Raw genomic sequence first — 23,114 nt, 5'->3', positions numbered from 1 at the left:
TGCTTAGGTTATTAGTTAGCTTTCTAGTAGTGCCCACACACACCATGCCTGTCAAAGGTGGTGATGAAAGAATAGATATGTTTGTGGAATTGCAGGTTTGGGCTTCTTCTACTCATTATTAGCACAGGTCAAAATGTTAGTTTGCTTCCTTCAATGGAAAATTGAGGGTTTATTTTCTTTAAAAATATACACAAGAAAGTACTTCTTGGTATTCTCCAATAACAGAAAAATATAAAGCCTAAGCCGTTCAGAAGATCCTTTCCATGAAAGCATCAGGCAGAATTAACTTTTTTAATTAAAAAAAAATCTAGGAAAAAAGTAGTGTTGTTCCTTCTTGAAGTAAACAGGAGAGAACAGAAGTGAGTTAGAGTATCGCCCTAGTCTCTGCTAACTGGAGAAAAGATGCATAAATGATGTCAAGATTCAACGTGGGATTGCAAGAGAAGATTCAGGGGTGCTGTCAGGCCTGTAGAAGTTGCCCCTGGCCAGCCTGAGCAAGCCAGAATCAAACAGCACCAGCAAAACTCAGACTAAGCCAAAAGCAGGACAGCAGCAGGTGGGATAAGGACACTCCAAAGTGTTTCCACATCGGTGTGTAAATATTTCAGCTTAGGAGAGGGTGCTACAGGTCAGGATGAGGTTGATTTGACAGAGTTGTGCAAGAGACTCTTGCCTAGTGTATTCAGATAAGCACTTTCCAGAGACCATTATTAAAATCTCCATTTTTTTTTCCTGAAGCTTGGCATTCACCCACAAGTGTTCCCTTTCTAAATTTCAAACAAAATACTAGCCGCCCTCTCAGACACCCCTACATTAAAGATATGGAGCAACTTTCACTCTAGAGAGGATTTTTCACAGGGGTGTTGAGGTGGCCTTTTGTGTAAGTCACTTAAAACATAAGTGCTTTGCAATCTAGTCCAGCTTCTGTCGGAGCACAGGATGATTAAGAAACAACTTTGATTTCTTCCTCACAATACTCTGGCTGATGATAGTACCGCTATTTTTGCTTAGAGAACTCTATGCTATTACTTAAAAGTTTTCATTATAATGACAAAAATTAGTTCTTGTTTTGCTGTGAGGAACTTCAAAACAAGGAAAAGAAACTACAGCTTGCCTGCCACAAGACTGAGCTATCAGGAAATCTCTGTGCCACGAATTTATAGGCAGGTGAATTTATTTATTTATGTATTTTGACATTCCTTCTTCCCGTTTCACGGGGTCACTTGGGAGAAACCAGCCCTATTAAGCTTACCATTTTCCCTCAGCAGAATGCAGTTTAGTAATAAAGGAGAGTGAATGTGAGAAGGAGAAATTTACCCCAAGTAACTCTCAAACTGTAACAAAGTGGTACTTCAGTACAATGTTGAGTGGTTAAACTTGATGGGCGATAGATCTTTTGTAGAATCCCTCCTTACTCTGCTGATCTTTCTCCATTTTCTGCTACTGTCTCTTTTGCCCATTTCCTAATAGATTATATACTGATGATCCTGCTTCTAAGTGCTTTCATTTCAAGTTAGTTAATCCAGAATCAGATGAGAGCGACATTTACCTTCAGTGGCTTTCTACTAGCTTAAGCAAAGTGGGTTTGACTGTTTGAAATTAGTTGACAGTGGTTCAGGGTATCTCCAGGATGCATTGGCATTGGCTTGGGATCTGCCCTGTGGCCGTCTCTGTCCCTGTGGAGGGATGAGCAACGGAGAGTGAATTACCTACATCTCCAGTGGTCCTTCTGACTCAGCACTGAGTCACTTGATGGGGTGCCATACAGGAAGCTTACACTATCATTCTCTGCACTTCTTTTATGGATAAGCAAAGAGTGCCAGTCTTTGGGACTGTCATGCCAGCAATTGCTCACTCCCAGAGTGCAGCCCCACCCATCCCTATGTGGATCAGATAGGTCAGCAATTTTCCTGGGAGCTGAATTCCCTCTCACAGCTTTCCCCTCAAGAGTGTTGGTCGCTCGGAATGAAGAGCCAGACTGATGAGTGAATCTAATTCCTTCAGGAAATGATATACCGTATGTGCTCAACTTACAGTCATCAGATGTGCCAGGGAATGAATGCAATGAGGATTTTATTCTGTTGAGGGTCATTCGTGGCACTGGAACTTCTCGGAGATGAGTTTGAATTGTTTTATGGTAAACAGCAACTTGGGCCGTGAGGGGATTTTTCAGTTAAGTATTTAAAGAGAAAGATCTTGAATGAAAGCGAACACTAGTGTGTATCCATTAGTGGTTTTTCCTCTTGCTGCTTTTTAAAATGTTCCTTGGCCCCTACCTTGTCTCCACACTGTCCTGGTTCAGGATCACGGTGGTTTGGGAGCAGACAGATAGGTCTGCTGCTGTTTGGAGCTTGTCAGAACCAACTAACGTATGCAGAGAGCTTGGTAGAAAGCACAGCAAGGCATTCCTTTCTGCTTGCAAGGTAGCTGCTCCCCGCAGCCAAGGCACTTGAAATAAGTAGCACAAACAACACAATATTCTGGTGTATATTTACAGGCCAAGAATGATCAGGGTGCATTTGTATGTGCAGGGATGGGGGAGGATGGTCTGTGGGAGATACGATGCTGAGCAAAATTTGGGGTTGGTTCTCTTTCTATTGTGGCAAAGAAAGGAGTCTTTAAGAAAAGACAGCCGTAGAGGTGGGTAGGTTGTAAATTAATTGCTCTTTGATCTTCACATCATTTGGGTTATCCCACATGAGTTGACCACTGATGAGTATTTAAAACTGTTTGGGTTTAAACAAGGCCAATATATAACTGTGGAGTTTCATGTCCTCCAGCTGTTTCACTGTGAGTACCTTAAATAGCTCTGCAAATGTGTTTTTCTTGTCTGGGACCACAAGTGTGTGAAACAAGTGTTCTGGAACACTCTAGTTACAGTTTCTGCTTAAAATTTTAGGTTTTCTGTAGACTTTAGTGTCCTTGTATAGATGAACAGCCCATGGAGCAGGCAAAAGGGTCGGTGCTGTGTCACTGCCTGGCACGTTTTCTCAGGACCAGAGCTTTTCCTGTTCAGGCCTTTCCCTGGGCCAGTGCTGATCTCTCTCCTGATGCCTGCCTGAGTTCCAGGTCAGCAGGAGCCCCTGGGTCTTCACCCTGACAGGGTCTTCAACGAGTATCACTGCCTTGACAAGAGAGCAAGAGGATCGTTACAGAGGATCAGAGCAAATGGAGTGAACAAACAGGCAGCCACAAATTGGCAGCTACTTGTTTCAGTTGTTGACATGTACCCAGCAGTTTCCTTCTCTTATCATCCAAGGCTTTCAGCAAACAGGACTGAAATTTGATCTTTGTTTTTCAGATAAAAACCTGTTAGTCACTGCGCTCTGGTGGTATTTTCCTCTTTGTCAGTAATTTCCCAAGTCAAAATTGATGGCCTTAGCTAAGCTGAAAGTTTGCACTGTTTATGTCAAACATTTCGTTTTGTGAGAGGAACGTCAATACCTAAAGACACCGACCTAGAGCTGTAATTTATCTCCCTCGGTATGCTCATGCAAAAGTGATGCTAGAAGTCCTCCTTCTGAAGAAATGTAAGTGCTTATATGGGACAACCCACCAGTAGACAGCACAGACTAAATAAAACAAGGTGAAGATATCCTTGTGAGGATGTTACACAGTCTTAAAATCAAGGCAGGAACAAAATTTAGCTAGTGTTTCACTAGGAGCTTCCCACCAGTGGGTTTTTTTAGATAACCCAGTCTGTATTTCAGTCTAAGATATTCTCTACCTTGACCCAAGCCCCTACCATCTAAAACTTACTACCCAATATTTTCCTGGAGACATTTTCCCTATTTATCTCTGCCCTCTACCTTACGGTGCTCTCACCATGGTATAATAACAGGAACCACACGTAGAGACATGAATGGGAGGAGATCAGTTTCAAAGCATTTGCACAGAAACACGGTTAGTACAGCTGAATCAGAACTTACTTTCTTCACGTGTGTTCCAGTCAGCGTCTCAAAACGGGATTTCTCTTAACACGTTTCCCCAGGAAGTACCGTTAAATGGTGGCGGAGGGAGATTGTTTTCACAGTACTGATTTCGTTCTGTGTAGTAATAGCTCTCTGCATTTATGTGGTGTTTTTCTGGGCATCTGTAGGTCTCACAAATAAAAAAACATTTCCAAACTGACAGCAATATGCAGTGAGCCCAGCTAGCAGTTTGACAGTTAGATGCTACACCTCGATCACAATATAGACAATTTGTATTTTTGATTTTTTTTTCTCCACAGATAGCTTTGTCCAGAGACCTTCAAGACCATCCACAGAAACAGTCCACCACAACCCCCCAACCATTGAACTGTTGCATCGTTCTAGATCACCCATCACCAACAACCACCGTCCATCACCAGATCCCGATCAGCGGCCACTGAAGTCTCCTTTGGACAACACTATGCGTCGCCTCTCCCCAGCTGACAGGGTGCTGGGGACAAGGCATCAGCAAGAGAACAACCACCAGGAGCCCTACCCTCTCTCAGTGTCCCCGATAGAAAACAACCACTGCCCGCCTCCTTCGGAGGTGCTCCAGAAGCCCTCCAGCCCTCGCCAGGAGAACACCAGGGTCATCCAGCTGATGCCCAGCCCTATCATGCATCCTTTGATACTGAACCCCAGGCACTCCGATTTCAAACCACCAAGGTTGTCTGAGGATGGGCTGCACAGGGAGGTAAAGCCAATCAACCTGTCCCACCGAGAAGAGTTAGCTTATATGAACCACATCATGGTGTCTGTATCCCCTCCTGAGGACCACGCAATGCCAATCGGAAGAATAGCAGGTACGTGACGTTCTCTAGGCTCCACCAAAGTTCATTCATAACTAACCATGCTGTGTGTTAAGAGCTTCTCGTTTTCCTTTTGCTGCTCTGTGACCTCAGGAGTTTACTGGCATTCTGCAAGTTTCACCACATCTGGGGTTTAGGCTGTTAAATATGATGCAACTAGTTTCATGGCAGGTAAGCAGAGGTGCGGAGTGACTTGCTCGTGACCACAGAGTGCGTAATTGGTATTGAAACATGCGTGTCCTGACACCACTCCTCCCTCCCCACTAGCAAGCCGTTTGTTTCCCAAGATACCAATCTCCAAAGCCTTGTCCTGCAAAGAGGTGATTTTCCAAGAGTTGCATTCACATTAGTGTCCAGTCCTATGGAAAGGAAAAAAACCTTCTGTCAGTGGCCTTTGAGATAATGCAGTGTCAAGCCTGTTATTATGGAGATGGCAGGACTAATGAAATATCACCTCAGAGTCCTGCTTCGTAGGTTTTCCTGTGCTTCTCACAGTAGGATTGTCCCTTTTTGCAGAAACAAGGTTGCCTTTGTCCCACACAAACCACAGGCATTGTCTCACTTTTGTTATCGTAAATAACTGACATCACAACAGCTGAATCAGGAAGCTGAGGTTACAGAAAATGTTTGTTGTACTTGAAAGGAAACTGTAAATAGATAGTGAGAGGGGGAAGGGGAATCCAACCACTTCAGAAATATGCTGAATGCCCTAGTAACCAGTTTCTTTTGAGAGATGTAAATACACACCGCACCCAAAAACATTCTGTGCATTTATGTCAGCAGCGAGCTAACGTGATACCAGGCTCCTGTGGGGTATTACACATGTCCACAGAGATGCATCTTAAAACACCTTGCTCTTTTTTTGTCCTTACATGTCTTAAATTTGTTACAGATGTGGTGCTGCCTCAGCTTTAATGAGGAAGATTTTCAGTTTTCTTAAGACTTAACCACTTTAAATTCAGAAGGTACATATCTCACCACCTCGTCAGACATCAAGCACAACAAGGGCTGTGATCCTTTCACATAAATAGAGAGATGGGTTAGAGAAATTAATCTTTTGACATTCTTGTCTGGCTGACATTTGTCTGTCTCCTTTTATTACCCACTCTCTCCTCAACAAGTTAAGAAATGCATTTAATGCTGTGGCAGAGAAGATACTCTTCTGGTTGCATCACTGGAGATTTCCTTTCCATAAAGTACTATTGGAAGATTGGGAGGGTTGTTAATTTTTATTTTCCAGAAGGAAACATTCTCTAAGAGTGAAGCCTAGACTGAAAAAAAATGTAAGAAAAGCTATGGAGAGCAGGTGGTGGTGTAATTTTTTAATTTAAACCCAGGAATTTTCTTACATAACTGGGAATCTTTGGTTTCTGTATGTTGTGCACTGGGTCCAGTGACACCCGCCCTAAAACTAGTCCTCCCACCTCCTTTCCATCCCTGTCTTGTTAGCAGAGCAAGAGCCCAAGCCTGGGGATGTTTGGGTCTAACACAATTGCCTAACAATTACGTGTAGTAGTTTAAAGTGTTACACACAGGCTCTGTTTGCAGGCCTCAGTGGTTTCACTTGCAGTCTCGTGGCTTTGCTTAGACCCACCAGCATGGGTGGCATGTCTTAAGGAGCTGGTGAAGTATTTCATGCCAAAAAGACCTGCGGTGTACTCAGGCATTCAGTTCAGATGAGGGCAGTGCTTTATGGCCAAGGGTCGGGGGATTACACAGCTGGTGGTTGCTAACATCTTAGATTCCTACGGATAAATGTGCCGGTGTCCTTCTGTCAGTGCCCTGTGTCCTTTAATTGTAAACACCAACAGGCCTCACTTGCTGTAGACACAAACTAGTGCTGTTCTGCTCGGGGTGTAATGGCTGTGAACTGTAGCTGGACCCTACAATGACCTCACAGACTATTTAAAGGTGACAAAACCCCAGTTGCTCCTGAAAACGCAGACAGACCCTGTTTCATACCTGAAGTCAAGTTCATTGCTGCTATTGAATTCCACGGCAGCACACTTTAGGCCCCCTAGAAAGAAAGTACCTACCTTTCTTTCAGTTTAGAGATTTTGCCGTTAAGCGATTTCATTTTAAGAGCATTTTGTCTTTATGTCAGCATAAATCTATTTTCCACCTGAGTGTCCTTGTCTTCACTGACACTGCTATCGTTAACATGGAGGCTTTTGACCAACCATGGCTTACTACTTCGGTTTGAGAGAGACTGTGAAAATTACAACACTTGGCTCCTAAACTGCAAAGATACACCAATACAGAAGTATTGTTAAAAAGAGCTTTTTAAAAGATCACTGGCATTATTTCCATCTTATGGATGGGGAAGACTGATGGGTTGGGTAGTGAAAAGATTTACCAATAGTCAGGTGCCAGGGCTGAGTGCTTACCTGTTTACACTGGTGAGAAGAGAGCCTTGACTTTCTCCTGGCTTAACCATTTGCATGCAGGTGATTTTCAGGGCAGATAGTGATGAGGAGCAGCTACCAGGGAAGCCCCATGGGCTGCTGACTAAAACATTGGGCTGAGCTCCAGAACATGTTCTGTTCCCAGCACAGATATTTTAAATTGTAAAAGGAATTCTTCCTAGACTTAAGATACCTCACAGCCTCATAAACCTGTTTACTTGTAGATAGAGTCTGTTTTTAAATGCAGCATGCAATTACTTGATGCTGAGAAAGAAAACAATGTTTTCGCTCGCTGCTGTCCACAAATATTCTGTTTTCAAGAGGTCGATCAATAGAGCTCTGGACTTCCTGTCAGACAAAATAATGACCTCTACTCACTGGCTGACTAATCTTTCCTACCTTTTTATGTAAGATCGTTTCTCAAAATATTAATTTTACTGGTAAAGCACTTTCCCTTTTACAGCAAAGAATTTCAAGTTGAAGGTCTTACTCTCTTTTCCTCTAAGGCCATTTTACACTTTTCTAGCAAAGCAAGAGGCATAAAGTATCTTTATGTTACTCATTAAGGTGCCATATATTATTCAGCAATGGCTAGAGTTGATTTTAGAAATTATGTTTAGCTATTTTCTCAACACAATGTGCATGAGTCTTTTCCGTAACTTTGTCAGAACTAAAGGTCATTGTGTTGGGATGATCCAAAGGCATCCCCTGTAAATACACCAGGCAAGGGTTAAAGGCATCAGTAGTCATCTAGCTAAGACAGCACTTAAAAATATTAAAAATGCCTCAGAAGGGGAGTTTAGCAGAGTGGCGTAATGGACAATTTTCCCCACTGGAGCTGCTAATTCAAAGCAGCAACAGTGTTTGTTGGTAGTCAGCTCCTAACTTTGGACTCTAGCACAGCAAAGGATTCTAACTCTGGCTTACTTTCAGCTCTGAATTTTTTTAATACTCCATCTTGGTTCCCCTGAAATAATCTCGAGGATTTCACTCTGTGGGTGAAAAAAACACCAACCTTTTTTTTTTTACCTTTTTTTTTTTTTTTTTTTTTTTTAGAGGGTCCTGAAATGAGCTCTTCTGCAGAATGGAAATTCCACTCCCCATACACCTCTGACTGGGAGGGTTCTGTTATCAAACATTTTAGGACTTTGATATCTCATAAAAGGTACTTCCCCAAGGTGCAGGGAGAGGCGGGGGTTTTTGCGTTGGCAGCAGTCGTAGGCTGAGGCATGAGCAGCAGCTCTGGTGGAACCACAGCCACCAGAAACCCTCCCTGGAGCCATCCCCACGTTCTGTCCCCCCAGCTTTCCTTGGGAGCTCTGCTGTTGACCTTCAGCCAGGGCAGATTTTCACCACAACACTTTCTTTCGGTGTCAGAAATGTCATTTTTTTCAGATATCTATGTCCACCTCAGCTTGTTAGCACGCAATGGGAACTGACATAGATCTGAACAGAAACCTGTCAGTGGCTTAAAGGAAGACACACGAATCCTGGCAAGAGGCAGACTACAACAGGGTTGGTTTTGTCCTAACTTTTATCACGTAGAGGTTGGCTTAGAAACATCCACATTCACCTAATGACCTGCTGGTGTTTACCTCACTTTTGATTCAGTCGTTTCAAACTCGCTGATACAATTCTGGATGTTTCTTGTGAGGGGAAATCCATTGCTGATCAGGTTCCTGGGATTTCCAGCTCTCAGTGTCTTTTTTTATAGCAGCTCTCTAGAACTGAAAGGCTTGTTCACTAATCCAGGGCAAACACTGGCACTGAAACTTTAGGATACAGGTATAACTACCCCTTTACTCGAGCATTGCCCAGCGCAGATCCTAATGCCACGACTACGTGGGTGTGAAAGGCAGAGTGCTGTAGAGCAGTGGTAGGTGCAGCTGGGCTCCCCCCAAGGGCTCCCTGTCCTCTTGGAGCTGGGACCCAATAAAACCCATTGAGCTCCATGTCTGAGGCAGACTTACCCCATCTGTAGGGTTTAGAAGGATGAGCACGGCTGTTCCCCTGCAGAGCCCCACCCTGCCTCTTGTTTTTGATTCCGCTCTGCATTTGGTTGGGGAGGGGGAATCTAAAGGCAGGTGAGTCTTGTGCCTGTTGTTGCCTATTGGTATGCTGTTCTTATCATCTGGGTTACCTTAGCAACTGGGCTCTATCTGACTTTATGAGCTGCCAGAATTGTTTCTTCCCCTTCAGGGTTCTGAGGAGAAGCCAGGTAATCTTTTAAACTGTTCAGAGGCACATTGTCTACCACTGTATTGGTTTGGCCCATAAAACTATTGACTGCAGTTGGAATGAGGACAGGCAAGATTCTTACCCTGCCAAAGCTGTGAAAGAGATCTACTTCCAGTTTACTTCTGACTTGTGTGCCACGCATCCAGAGAGTACAGGGGCGTAGCATGAACCCCGCGGATCTGTAGCAAGAGACGTATAAGTGACTTCTCAATAAAAACAGTCTGAGTGATGAAACTGAGACTGCAGTCCCCTGTTACGAGTGCATCAGCTCTGAATGACTCACATTCTACTCAAATCCACAAAACAGCACTTATGACGGGCGTAGGCTATGTGCTAGCTCTGAGCAGGGGGAGGTCTTCCACCCCAGAGCTCTGTAAGGGTAGTAGTTTGGTTGGTTTGTGTGGGGAGAGGGGTTGGAGGGGGAACAGGATCAGGGATTCTCCTCCCCCTTTGTTTGAAAAACTTAATCACTTCTTATAAACTAGCGTGGGAGGGGAAACAACAGGAGGGGTTAGTTGAGTGAACCTTCCACAAACATAGTGCTTTAAAAAACCTGCTAATTAACTAATATTTTTTTTTTTTACTTTGGAGTCGAGCTGAAAAGCTTTTAAAGGAGAATAAGAAAACCAAGCTCTGCTGATTGAGTTGTTAGATTCATAACACTAGACATTTAGAGCTTAAACATCACACTTCAAAACATGGCACCGTGGTCACCCGTGTCTCCTCAACTCGCCTACAGGACCAGAGCCCTAGTGCCTGCCTTTGCTCCAGATGTGTCCTTGGGACTCCCATGACTGTGTCAAGTTGTAGGATGATCTTTTTTTTTTGTTCCATTGGTGTACCAGCAAAATCCTTTGCGCAAATGCCGTTACACCACATTAGTTTATTTTCCTTTCTGTACCAAACAGTACAGGCACAGTTACTGTGCAATGGCATGTGCTGCGTGATAGGGAGAGAGGCTGGGAAAGGAGGCAAAGAACAGTTACGCCCGTAAAGGGGGTAAAACCCAACAACTAAGCACAACTCAGGAGTTAAAAGTTTTGCAGCACCTGATGCCATTAGCCCTCACAGAAGGGATGCAGCTTCCTGCTCCATTTAATGGTTAGTGTTTGCAACACAGTAGTGTCTATAGGCTCTATTGTGCTATAGTCCCTGCTCCAAAGAGTTTACTGTCCAAACAGACACAGTAAATATAAAGAAAGGAAGGACATGCAAAGGTGAAAGGTGTTTTCAAGAATTGTTGGTGAGAGGTGTTGGAAAGAGAGCGCTATACTGCATAGAAAATAAAGTCACCCAGAACAGTCTGTCAGTAGTCACCATCTGACCAGTCCCCCACTCAGAACTGTAGGTTAAATTAACTTCCAGATTCTAGTGACTAGGAACACCTTTTGTTGTGCTGTAATGCCTCACATTTACAGGCTCCAATTTGTTAAAAAAAAGTATTATCCAATTTAAAACTGGAACAACCGATACCCTGAACTACTGGTCAGCGTGGTATTTCCCTGTCTTTTTTTTTTTTCCTTCACTAGGTATCTCATCATAACAGCGACGCAAGCTAGCCATAAACTTGAAAGGCTGGGTACATAACTTAGGCCAAACTATCTGCTGCTGCTTTTGGCTGTTGCAGCATTTAAAGCCAGTTGTAATGTCTCTGTGATACAGCCACTTCTGCGTCGATGTTGTAGTCACAGCCTCCAAGTCAAAGCAGCACCTGCCCAACTGTGCCCATATGCTACTGGGACAGTAACTGGGATTCTTGAACTCAAACCAGTCTGGTCTTTTTTGTTGTTTTTTTTAGTTATTAATTGTCTGCATGTATAAGGCACAACGGGTTAGTAGTAGAGGCTTGAACCTAATTCCCTCGTGTAGTCATGTGGTAGTTGGTAAGTGGCTTTTTATTCCAGAATGACAGTACTGCCTGGTACGTAGAAATCTTCTTCCATAAGGAAGTCATTTATGTGGACAGGCATGTCCACACAGACCTGCTGTAGCAGTTGATACCAGGAGGAGCCTACGCCAGTCAGGTTCCTTGTGTGCACCAGTGCTCCAGCTTACTACCCATCCAGGGGTGTGCGTCTCTGTTTCATGTGTTACTATTCCCCCTTCCAAAGGTGCATCACGAGCTTCACTGTGGTGAATTCTTATCTGAACTGAAAACAACTGCTGTTTCCTCCTTTGCAGAGAACGAGTGCTGACGAAGCAAGCTGTAGAGACTTAGCTTTTGTCGTAGGCTCCCTCAGAGGTATTCTAGTTTTTTAGGACAGCACATATCATTGCTGATACCACAGGAGCCTACCTGTATACATGCCTGAGACTGCCAGGGCTATTCTCACCGCTGTCATGAGGCACGATCCCAGCAGGGTTTGACAACGTAGTACTGGTTTTTGTGAAGCACAGACTGCGGGGACAACTGTGACAAGACAATCTCAGAACAGTTACAGCCTGGTGAACTACAAAAAAAACAAAACAGTGGTTCACTGAAGCACACTAAGTTGTAAGCAGCGGGGGTTCGGGTGCTTTCCAGGCAGCTGACCCTCCTCCCCATGGGGCAGCAGCTCACACAGACAGATTGGAGCCTTGAAGGAACCTGAGAACCTGGTGTAGGCATGGCCTGTCACTCCCGTTTGGATATGACAATGATAATGTCACTGCCCTTGTTTAATCGCTCGCCCTTGCAGTCATGTACACTTACATTTGCGGTACGTGCCACATGTATTTCAAGCCCCCTCTGGAAAGCCAGACTACTATAAAGAGATTGAAGCGTGGATGAGAGTCAGGCTCACAAGAGTTCATATTCATAGGAGGGGGTTTTCATTATAACCTTGAGAATCATCTTAACATGGCATTAACAATTAATTTCAGCATGAAAGTGTGCTTTCCCTGCCAATTTAACAAATGGCACTCAAGGAATAACTGAATGGCAGGAGCTTGGATAGGGGGTTGCGGATTTTCTGTGGAGTGTCTTGCTTTACAGTCGCCTCCATTCTTACTGTACAGTTACAGGAGAAGAAATTGCAGTCAGGGCTTGTTCTCATCTGCTCAGGAGCCAGGACAGACCAAGCCACAGGAAAGCTCAGTCGTTTAGATTTCATCCTTCTCATTACTGCACTGCAGCATCTACGTACCATGGCTACGCAGATGTGTAAGTGGGCTCAGAGTACCCTCAGACTCCACTGGGGTCAGCAGGATGTTAAACACGTTTTTAAGAAACCAGCCTTTTAGTGAAAACTAGCCCCTGATTTCCCCCGTGCATCGCGCACTTTCTTCAGGCCAGAGTTGTGTCAGTAATTCAGATTTTTTTTCCTACGAAGCAAACTCGCATCACTTTGAACCCCTTTAGTCAAACCAGGAAAACAGTGTAGTGTTGACACTACGCACTGTTCAGAGACAGGCCTGCGTAAGTCTGGTTTTAATACTAATTAGTTAGAAGTGGCATACAAAAGTTTACGTTAATTCAAATTCAAGACTCCAGATATAAAGAAGGTCTCAGCAATATACTGTTTTCCATCTCTGCTAAGGGAAGGGACGAGAGTTAAGAGTTTGGCTATGTCTTCATGTGGAGATCTAACACCGAGAAGAGGAGGTCACATTTCAGTTTTCTGCAAGGGGCCTGTCAGAAGTGGCAAGTTTACAGCTTGTGAAGAAATCCTTTCAGGGGGCACTTCCTGGGAACACACCAGGAGCCATCTCCTCCAGCCACACTCACACCTCTGAAGCCCAAAGCTTTCTGATGGAGCACAGAAGTAAGATTCTTGGGCAGGAGTCTCCTGAAAACAACAATTTTCTGCTGTTGAAAAGGACCAATACAACTTTGATACCTCAGAAGGGTGATCCTGAGGGGGAACGGAGCTTGTGACAGAAGACACCGGGAATTCTCACATTGTGAGGTCAAAAATTATTACTCTTGTTGGGAATTACTTTACTGTAGTTCTATTCCTGCTTTTACTCGATTTTCTGAAGTAGAATTCAGAAGGTACAGCATCATCTTTAATTCTTAAATTCCTCTCATTAAATAGTTTGGCCAATTTTCTGATGTCGTAGTGGTTGTGAGGTGTTTTTAGGATGTGCATCGGTTGAATTTCTTACTCATTTCTTAGTCATTGCCCTTCATGAGCAATAAAGGTGAGGAAAAGCCACAGGAGGATCAGAGGCAAGTTTCTTTAGTGTGATAAATGGAAGAGTGCTCTCTACCATTGTGGAAGAACAGGAAAAGAACAACACTTGATGCTAGTACTGGAAATACCTGTGTTTGGTGGAGATGGGGGGGATGGAATGGGAGAACAGGGCAGGGGAAAAAAAAAAAAACACTTTTAAAAAATATTTTAGCTTTAAGACTTTAGTTTGCAAATTCTTCATCTGACAACCTGTCTCTGGGCCATCCATGACATATTCTTTGTGATTTGAGTGTGCTTTTCTACAGCCACATGAGGGATATGAACCTTTTGGATCCTCCTTCCCCTTAACAAGTTTTTATTGCCAAAGACAAAGCTTGGCCTCATCTTGCTGTGTTACTTTTACAACCTCACAGCACAACTGTTTGCAGGATGACAGTCTCAGGTTTCTGCTCTCCTTCTGCCTGATCTCCCACTCGGCACTTGGGTACAAGACAGAAGCAACATACAACTGTTGTATTGTGCGATCTGGCAACCTCATTCCTCAGCCCCAGCTTGAATTTACTGAGCTGAACAAACAGTTGTCTGTCAAGAGGTTTCTCCACATAGAAACATTGGCTTTACTGTACCAGCTTACCATCCTGCTTCCAACAGCAGCCAACATTCATGGAAAGAAAACTCTTTTCCCTCAGTGACCTGGACATGGGTTGCCATATAGGGATGAGCAGGACTGGTCCATCTCAGGATCAGTGCTCCCCCAGTCCTCAGACCCACTTAACCCCTTAATCATGAGGCTCGGTTACTTCTTCTAGTTTTGTCTGCTAAAATAAGTACGTCATGGAATTAGATAGATATTGAGGCGAGACTGTGTCTCAACACAGCAGTGATCCTACTATAGCACGTCTTTCTTACCGTGCTGTCTGTTGTTTTCCCAATATTTTTTTTGTCATAGAAGAGGCTTTCAGCAAGAATACAGGACCTGATTTGATAAGGTCCAACCATGTGTCTTCTCTCTCCTTTACACCAGCTTTATTTCATTTCCCTCTCCATTTGTGTGATGAGAGCGAGTTAGCTGAGCAGTTCTCACCCTGCTCACCAAAATAACAGTATCAGCCAGCCCGATGAGCTGCATGTGCCAGTTGGCTTGAAGGTCCATTTGGTTTGTCCAGAAAGCTGTGCCTGCAACGCAGTATAGAGTGTGGTTAAAATGCAATTAGTCTTCATCTCCACGTCAAGCCTAAATCAAGTCAGCACCAGGAGTTCTCTCCCAATCTGTTTTATTTTCGGTATAAGTGAACAGCCATTAACCTTTGCAGTTTCTTGGTTCTGGCTACAGTTTAGACAAATCCAGATGCCCCAAAGTAGTGTTATCTTCTCAGAGGCTTACTGACCTTCTCTGGCAAGGGCGACCATCACAGACTGTAGGCTGAAGGTTCCACAGGACCTTCTGGGCCTGTCCCTCTTTCTTCCCCATCCTTGCCTGCTCTGTCAGTGTAGTCTTGCCACCTTCCGTCCCAGTGCTGGCTTCAGCATTCGCCACATCTTCCTGCAAGCAGATCCAGCTCTCAAACAGCAGAAAGCCAGCTGGTGTTTTTTGCAGGGTTTGTTTTCTTCTGTTTAAGTCAGCTCACGGAGAAAACTTACAACAGAACCAGCTCAAGGTAAGCAGCAGGAGAAAGGGAGGATAAAATGGAAGGGAGATCAGGACTCTTTTTCTTGCAGCAGCCGTGGCCAGCTGAATTGTACCAGTTCATTGTACTGATACCGTGAGCATTATTACCATGTTAGCTGTCCTAACCACACTTCAGGTGTGCTTATGGAAACCAGAGCACCAGAGAACTTCTAGAGAAGTTCTGTTCATTAGTCTCAGCTGTGAACTTGTTTGCTTCACTGTGAACAAATGTAGCTGAAACACAAATCACCTTGTAAAAATAAAGGGGCCCGAGCTTGGGAGAACTCTTCAGCTGGTAAAAATCACAGAACCATTTAAGTCAAATGATATCATGCTGGAGAAATTTTAGGCTAACCTACTCAGCAAGGGGTAAGGCCTCAGCTGATGTCAGAGGGAGTATGACAACGTTACTTTGGCACGATCTCTTCCTCTCTGAAGCCGTATTAGTTTCCAAGTCAGTCATCAGCCAGACCGAATACATTTTATATAATGATCTTCAGTGCAAAATGTGGGTGGGTCTCGCAAAACATTTCTGTGGTTAAGAGAGGATTTTGGTAGTTGATACATGAATGAAGATGGCCAGCTCTGCTTCTGTGCCATAGGCCTCCCTTAAACAACAGGGTTCTCAGATGCAGCGTGTGTTTTAGCAAATATTGCAGTGCAGGGCAATGTTATATTCTGAGCAAAAGAGGTCTGTATCATATGTATCCCGTACTGTTAACAGCATTAGTTAGTATAAGGGAGCACGAGGTGTAAGACCTCTCACTGCTGCAACATCAAGACTACCAGTCTTGGGTCTACCTCGGCCAAATGATACTAAAGAATTCATTCATAATGGCTGGACAAGTGCCAAAATACTAAGAAGCCAAAGTCCATAATGTGTAATTTACAGATCATTCTGAGATGCTATTTCAATTCTAAGGGATATATGGACTACTGTCATACAGCCATTAGGAAGTATTTATATGCCAGTTGCCCTTTAGGTGTATGTTCAGAAGGCTGTGCCTGTAGACTTACGAGGATATTTGAAATGAAGAATCTAGAACACATGCTTCCACTCACACAGTGTCTCTTTGTCTGTCACAAGGGATGCTTGATGACAATATCACTGCCTCCCCTTTTTCGTAACATCACCGAAGCAGTGCTGTAAATGTGGGCAGTAAACAGAGCTTTTCAGCCAGAGAAAAGAAACTTCAGTTTTACCATGCCAAGGAGGAGTGGCTGAAGCTTGGGTGCTTGTTCCACCTGAAACGAGGGGTTAAAACTAGAGCAAGGAGGCATGTTTGCTGCTATCAGAGAGGTTTAAAACATGCTATTGCTGTTTATGGGAGAGATTTCTTCCTACTCCTCAAACGCCAACCGTTCTGTCTCCTCTCCCCTATCCTCTCCAGGCCTTGCAGCTGCCTCTTTTTTCCTGTGCCTAGTGTCAACCCTGAACAGCCAAGCAGCAGGCAGGAGACTGGCTGGGCAGGCAGCCCCCAAGGCTTTACTCTAGCTCTGCCAGCCTTGGACTGTACAATAAGTGGCTGTTACTAGCAGGAGTCTGAAACTGATGCCTCTTGCACACGTAGGGCAGTGCTTATGGGGCACATTTTGAGAACCAGCTAAGTACACCTTATCACTACCTTGTGCATAACTATAAAAATCCCTCTAGAAGCATTACCTGCAGGGATAAAGGTGTAGCCATGCCTCTCTGTCTGAAGGTACAGTTTGCCCTCATTCCCAACTAATTCCATAGTTCAGTCTTGCCCAGGAGTACAGCTGAGAAGATGGTGGGACATGGAAATGCCAGTTTTCAGGAGCCCTGCCACATTGCTTGACCCGTTCACTACCTTCCCACTTTGGCTAGATTGTTTGATTCCACATCACCTTAAAGCCTGTCAGTCCCAGCTCTCTCCACAGCTAAATCCCTTTACCTTCAGACTGTGCAAAGCTCAACATTCTGAGTTCACTTAAGATAAAAAGTACATATGTGTGTGTGTGTGTGTTAGGGGGAAATGATGTTTCCTTGTGCTACAGAGACATAGTTATTTCTAAGTAAGCTTATTTTAGCCAAAAGGCAGGAAATTGCAGCATGCCCAAACAATTTAGGTACCAGCCCTGACTCAACTCCCCTACGAATCTCCCACACTTTTGAACCTCCTTGACCTCAGCAGTATCCGTGTGCTTTCTTGCCATCGCTCACTAACCAGCACACACCCTGTGGAGAGTCTCCCCCCTCGATGTGACTGCTCCTTTGGAGGCCTTCTGATAGCCAAGGAAGTGATTTAGTCTTCATGGAGTCATTCACACCATCCAGACTTTTCCTCAAACGAGAGATTTAGACTTACAAAACAACCAGCCACATACAAGTCCTTCTCTCCATTTCTCCATCCTTCCTGAAAATACATGTAACAGTTTTGGCTTTCCTGGAGGATGCGACTTTCTTTATTGTTTTCACCAGTTTTCTGTGGCGGTGCCTCTTTTCCCAGTGGAGAAGCTCCTTTTAATAGCAGTTTCTAGCATTGCCTTTTCTTGGGTTTTCACCAATTTCATAGGCTTGCAGTCTGCTCCAGATGGGCTCTGCTGTCCTCCAAATTCATTACACTCACTAACAGTTACCAGGTAGTCTTTGACCTGTAGTCTTTATTGTCCTATTAAAGATGGTCTTTACTTGCCTAATGGTAGATTATTTAGTTGCTGCTCCTGTCAGTCGGGGAAACTCCTCCAGAACCTCTTTTTTTTTTTTTTACTGTGCAATCTGTGAAGAAAGATACCCAGAATGTAAGTAATTTGTGGTTAAAACAAAAAAACAAAAAAAAAAAAAAAAAAAATCCTAAAGGTCTCCCCATGTGAAACTTGAAAGAAGTCAAACTGATTTAGGTACTCTGCAAACAGAGCTCATATATTTATTAACTAAATTGTGCTGCCAAGCATCAGCTGGTCCATGATAACTTAACAGTGTGCACGCTCATAGCTCTCAGCAGAGGTGAGAAGAAATGCACTGAGCCTAAATCCTTTCTACTGGTGTTTAATGCTTTTTATTTCCTATTTGCAGTGGCTTGAGACACAGTTGCCACAGTTGCATTGATGCATGTCTGCTCATTAAATTATTGCAACTCAGTCGGTATGTCTAAATTTGCTGGAAGACAAGTGTAGCTTTTGAAGACAAGTTTTTAAGTGGTTGTAGGAGCCAAGCAGAATTTTCAAGAATTTTCCATTTTCTTGTTGAAGCAAACACAAGGTCTAAGATACTTGGGTGGTTGGGTTTTTTTTGCAAATTCCACCAGCCTACTAAATGCCTTGGCAAGTCTGAGCAGCTCAGTCAGTTTAGAATATGGGATGGGGCCCTTGATCACTTAGGACTTTCCTTGTGAAGATCTCAAGATGCAGATCTGAGTTCTTCTCATTTGAGGAATATTTATATTCAAGCTTAGCCTGAATCCATTCTAGAAATTAGGTGAGCAACAGAAAACAAATCCACACTTGAATCCTGCCTCTTCTCAGAGTCTGAAGCTCTGTTGTTCCTCCAGTACTTTGCCACCCAGACATCGCTGGCTGAATTTTTTTGTGCTTTCTTGTTTTTGTCAAGGCGGGGGGTCACACAGTCCGTGTGAAGTAATGATAGCCAGTGGAAAATAACCCAAGCCATTAGGTTCAACTAGAATTTACTTGCTAGCCTCACTGAGGTGAATGTGCGACACATATTGCCTGTGCAATTCCACTCAGCTGTCAAGGAGGCATCTTCCAGGGGCCACTGTAGAGAGGATTTTAGGGGTCTTCCATCCTCATCAGTAAGAGTTTTATTTATATGTTTGGAAATTTTCTAGAGCGCAATTACAGCACTGTACTACTGATTAAAAATGACATTGCATCTTGCAAATAATGAAGTGAAAGTAAAGTTTAGGGTAAAACATATCTCAGTGGAACTGTAAATATTAGCTCTAAATTACGGTAATTGGAGGGTGTCTGCCCCAGGCTGTGTGTTCAGGAATATGGCAGAGCCTGGTGATGACGTGTCTCGGCGGGAGGGCCATCCCTCCTGCTGATCCAAGGAGGGCGACTCCTTCCAGGACAAGCAAAACCAGATGAGGGACAGTGGGACCCCAGATTCCTGCAGCGCTCTCCCGATGGAGCCATACACCAACCAACCACCTCAGCAAACTTCCAGCACAGTCCCAAAGCGCTGGTTCAATAACAGACCCACACGTCCTTCCTCTCTTCCCTCAGGTTTCTAATAAATTCCTGCCTTGGCCAAAAAGTGCCTCTTTTTGTCTTGAGGAACATCAGCTAAGGAAATGTTTTCTGATTTGAAACTGCTCCCACCAAGACAGAGGGTGGGACCAGCCTGAGCCCACCACGGGTGTTTAGGCTGGGACTGCCCACCGATGGCCACGGTGTGTGACGGGCTGCTGACCTGGGGAATCACCTCACGTGTGCAGTGATTTTAGTAAAGGACTGGGTGGAAAGAAAGCGTGGAGATCTTTGGGAAAAGCTGATCTAAACTAGTGAATTCAGCATGAACTGTTGACCTAGACTGTGCAGGTTTTGTTGTTAAAGTTATCACAGGTTACACAGGATGATGGAAAAATAAAGTGGTTGTTTTTGGAACGCAGTTGTATCACCAGCTCTGATCCACTGGTAAAATATGCCCTGAGGAGTCAGAGCCAGAGGAATCGGAGGAACATTAACAAAAGACAAAGTTTTTGTTGGCTGTTTTTTTTTTTTTCTTAATTAAGATTCTTGCACTAAAACCTCATTTTCTGTACAGCTTTTCATTGAAAGAGTTCTGGAGTGAATTGCACACATGTCAAGGAACCACTTACGTGGGCCCTTGCTACCCTATTATCTGAGCACCTCCCATGTTATTAAAAGGCACAAACCAGTAGAGCAATATAATCTCCCTTCCTTTGTTTCTTATAAATGAAGTCTAAAAAAGCCGTTTTTTTTTTCTAATATGTGCGTGTCTAAGAGACTAATTCTGTGTGCGTGTGTGAAAAATCATTGATGGAAAAGTGATGGAAGAACCGGGTTTTGTGAATTTGTGAAAGATGACAAAAATTGATGTGGTAGCCTGAGACTTTGAATTTCACTCTGTCCTACAGCCCTCACACGTAGCCCAGGGGCAGTCCCTTGTGCCCAGAGCTGCCCCAGGGGTGAGCCACAGCAGTGTTGGGCACTGCAGCGTTTAACTGCTCCCCGCTTGGGACCCGCAGGGGGCATGGGGGAACAAGGCTTCTCTGCATCTGTGTGCCAAGAAGGGACTCGTCTGGGCTGGTCATTGGCAAATGCACATGGAGGAGAATTACTGTCTGTCCTGGTCTCAGCTGCAGGTACCTTATCCTGGGTGAGAGGGAGGAAGCTATCCCTGAAGAGCATCGGCATCAATGAATGCAAAAAATGGAAATCGGTTTCATTTTTTTAAATTAAAAACCCAGAAAAATTTCCAATGGGACTGGGCATTTTTTTCTGTGAAAAATGTTAATGAAAATAAGGTTTTTCCAACAAATAAATCTGACTGCCTCTTTCCTTTCACATCCCTCCTCTTGCAGATGTCAGGGATGATGTGACCATCGGGGTGGGTTTCAGAACAGAAACCTGCAATTTTTGCCAGATGTCATCTCTTCAAAACACACTGCTCTGTTCTCCGTAGGACTGGCAGGGAGAGTCTATAGTAAGGGCACAGGCAAACTAAACTAACTCTGGTTTTAGACACAGTGCAGGTTTCAGAGATACTCTTTTACAGTTCAAAAATGGGAAATACCATCAATAACGTTAATCTCTAACCATTTCAGGTTTGCTCATTAAATGTGTTATTCCAAGCCCTTTTCAAAAAGCATTTTATATTCTCATACTGAACGTGTCATCATCCCTATTGTAACACGTACCAACCCCAGACAGACAGACAGGAATAGAAAGAGGCTGACAAGGATCCATTTTAGCACCTAGAAGTCTTTGGTTGTCTGCCCTTTAACCACTCTAACAAGCCATCTGTGAGAGATTGGGTTTGCTTTAAAAGTCAAACGCAACTATGCAGCCATCGTAGGGATCTGGACAGTTGAGCTATAAAACCCCTGTTGTTTCTGACAGCAGCAGAACCCCCAGCTCTGTGCAATTCACTTTCCATATTTCCTAGCTGCCACTTACTCGGCTGTGCTGCGCGCACACACATTGCAAGGAGGAAGTAGGAGCAGCTCAGCTCTTGGCTTCCTTGGTCTCAAGAGACTGCCATGAAACTGAAAAACACTAAACTAAAACCTAAGTATCTGTTAGACCTTTAATTAGCGACCTAAGGAGTGTTTGCCAAGAGGAAATTTGAATTCAATTATCCAAATAGAAAGTATTTAACCTCTCAATAGCACTCAAGTAATTATAATACTTGGGTTTGTTGGTTTTTGGTTTTTTTTTTTCCGGGAACCTTAAAAAAATAAAACAAAAAGCAAATTCAAAAATGATAGAAGGTGTCAATTTTACATCACATGGAGTATACGAAGGAAAGCTGCAGCATTGCTTTAGACCCCCTCATGTTACACAGAAAGGGGCAGCTTCAGGCAGGGAGAGCAGGTTGCAGAATTCTTAATTTCCTCACTGAAACAGCCAGCAACAGCATCGGGGCCAACAGTGTTAGCTTTACGTGCATCAGTACAAGCATAAACACACAGCTAAGATCAGCAGGTCATCTCGCACAGCTTTTAATGTGGTAAAGAAGCTCAGTCAGTGTCAGAAGGACTGGGACGCGTCGGAAGAGGCTGTATATTCCAGTACATTTTGGAAACCAAGCCATTTGCATTTCAGATTGCAGCAGCTGTTTCAGCCCTGATCCCAACTGTCCTTTCACTACACATCCACCCCAAAATTTCCAGAATTAATCCCAAGGAAGAAAAGTCAATTTTTTCTTTCTCCTCTCTTCACAGATTGTAGGTTGCTTTGGGATTATGTTTATCAGCTGCTTTCTGACAGCCGGTACGAAAATTTCATCCGATGGGAAGATAAAGAATCCAAAATATTTCGGATAGTGGATCCCAACGGGCTGGCCCGGCTGTGGGGAAACCACAAGGTAAGGAAGCAATGCAATTTTTCCTCCTACAGCACTTCACCTCTTGTAACATCACAGGATTCACTTAAAAACAGGGGGAAAAGGAAGAAAGTATGTGCATATGAACTACTGCTGGAACGTTGTAATCTTTCATTCTACACACATTAGAAATATAAAAGCATCCAGCCTCAAGCACTAAAACCTACCCCTCATACAGAGAACCTGTTGGTTTGGTTTAAAGGCATTTAGTTATAAATGCATTTAATTATAAGATTACAAGGAGCGCAAGAATTAACGGTCCTTCTCTCTCAAAAGCATCTCATTTCTTCCCCAAACCTGATGCTAAGGGTGTTCTGGTTAGATGTGCTCTGCAAGGAGCTGTTACCTCTCAGCAGGAGCTTTCTGCCTGTGTTCCTGTCTGAACCAGTATTCAGATTTCACGTGCTGTCCTGTGACAGACACCAAATGCTGCAGGATTGTGTATTTCCTTTTAAGAGGGTAATTGTGTTCCCTGGAAAGCAGTTCCTGATTTTTGCCGTTTGAGGCCGAGTATGTACAGATATGTCTGTACGAGTATATGCATATGAGTATATTCATATGAATATATGAGTAGTCAGCAGGGATTTACAAAAGGGAAATCATGCTTGACCACTGTGATATCCGTCTACGATGAAATGATTTACCTCGGTGGATGAAGGGAGAACAGTGGATGTAGCTTACCCTGATTTTAGAAAGCCTTTTCAGATTGTCTCCCATAATATCCTCATAGACAAACTAATTAAGTATAACCTGGACAAGAATATAGTGAGGTAGATTGAAAACTGGCTGAACTGCTGGGCTGAAAAGATTGTGATCAACAGTACAAAATCCAGTCACTAGCGATGTTACCCCG

The 23,114-nt window shown here is 43.8% G+C and overlaps 1 protein-coding gene across 1 annotated transcript in view; it reads left to right on the top strand.

Moving 5' to 3' along the window:
• The window catches only part of ETV6 (ETS variant 6), a 97,861-nt gene that overhangs the window by 65,213 nt on the left and 9,534 nt on the right, over nucleotides 1–23,114 (top strand). The window contains exons 5-6 of the mRNA XM_026864362.1: nucleotides 4,232–4,774; nucleotides 22,101–22,243. Of these exons, the coding sequence (XP_026720163.1) occupies nucleotides 4,232–4,774; nucleotides 22,101–22,243 (686 nt within the window). The remainder of the gene's footprint in view (nucleotides 1–4,231; nucleotides 4,775–22,100; nucleotides 22,244–23,114) is intronic.

Source organism: Athene cunicularia (genome assembly GCF_003259725.1).
Source record: "Athene cunicularia isolate RWA chromosome 1 unlocalized genomic scaffold, athCun1 chr1_part2, whole genome shotgun sequence".
NCBI classification, from domain to species: domain Eukaryota; kingdom Metazoa; phylum Chordata; class Aves; order Strigiformes; family Strigidae; genus Athene; species Athene cunicularia.
The sequence above is the reverse complement of the archived record's forward strand: the minus strand, read 5'-3'. Positions and strand labels throughout refer to the sequence as shown.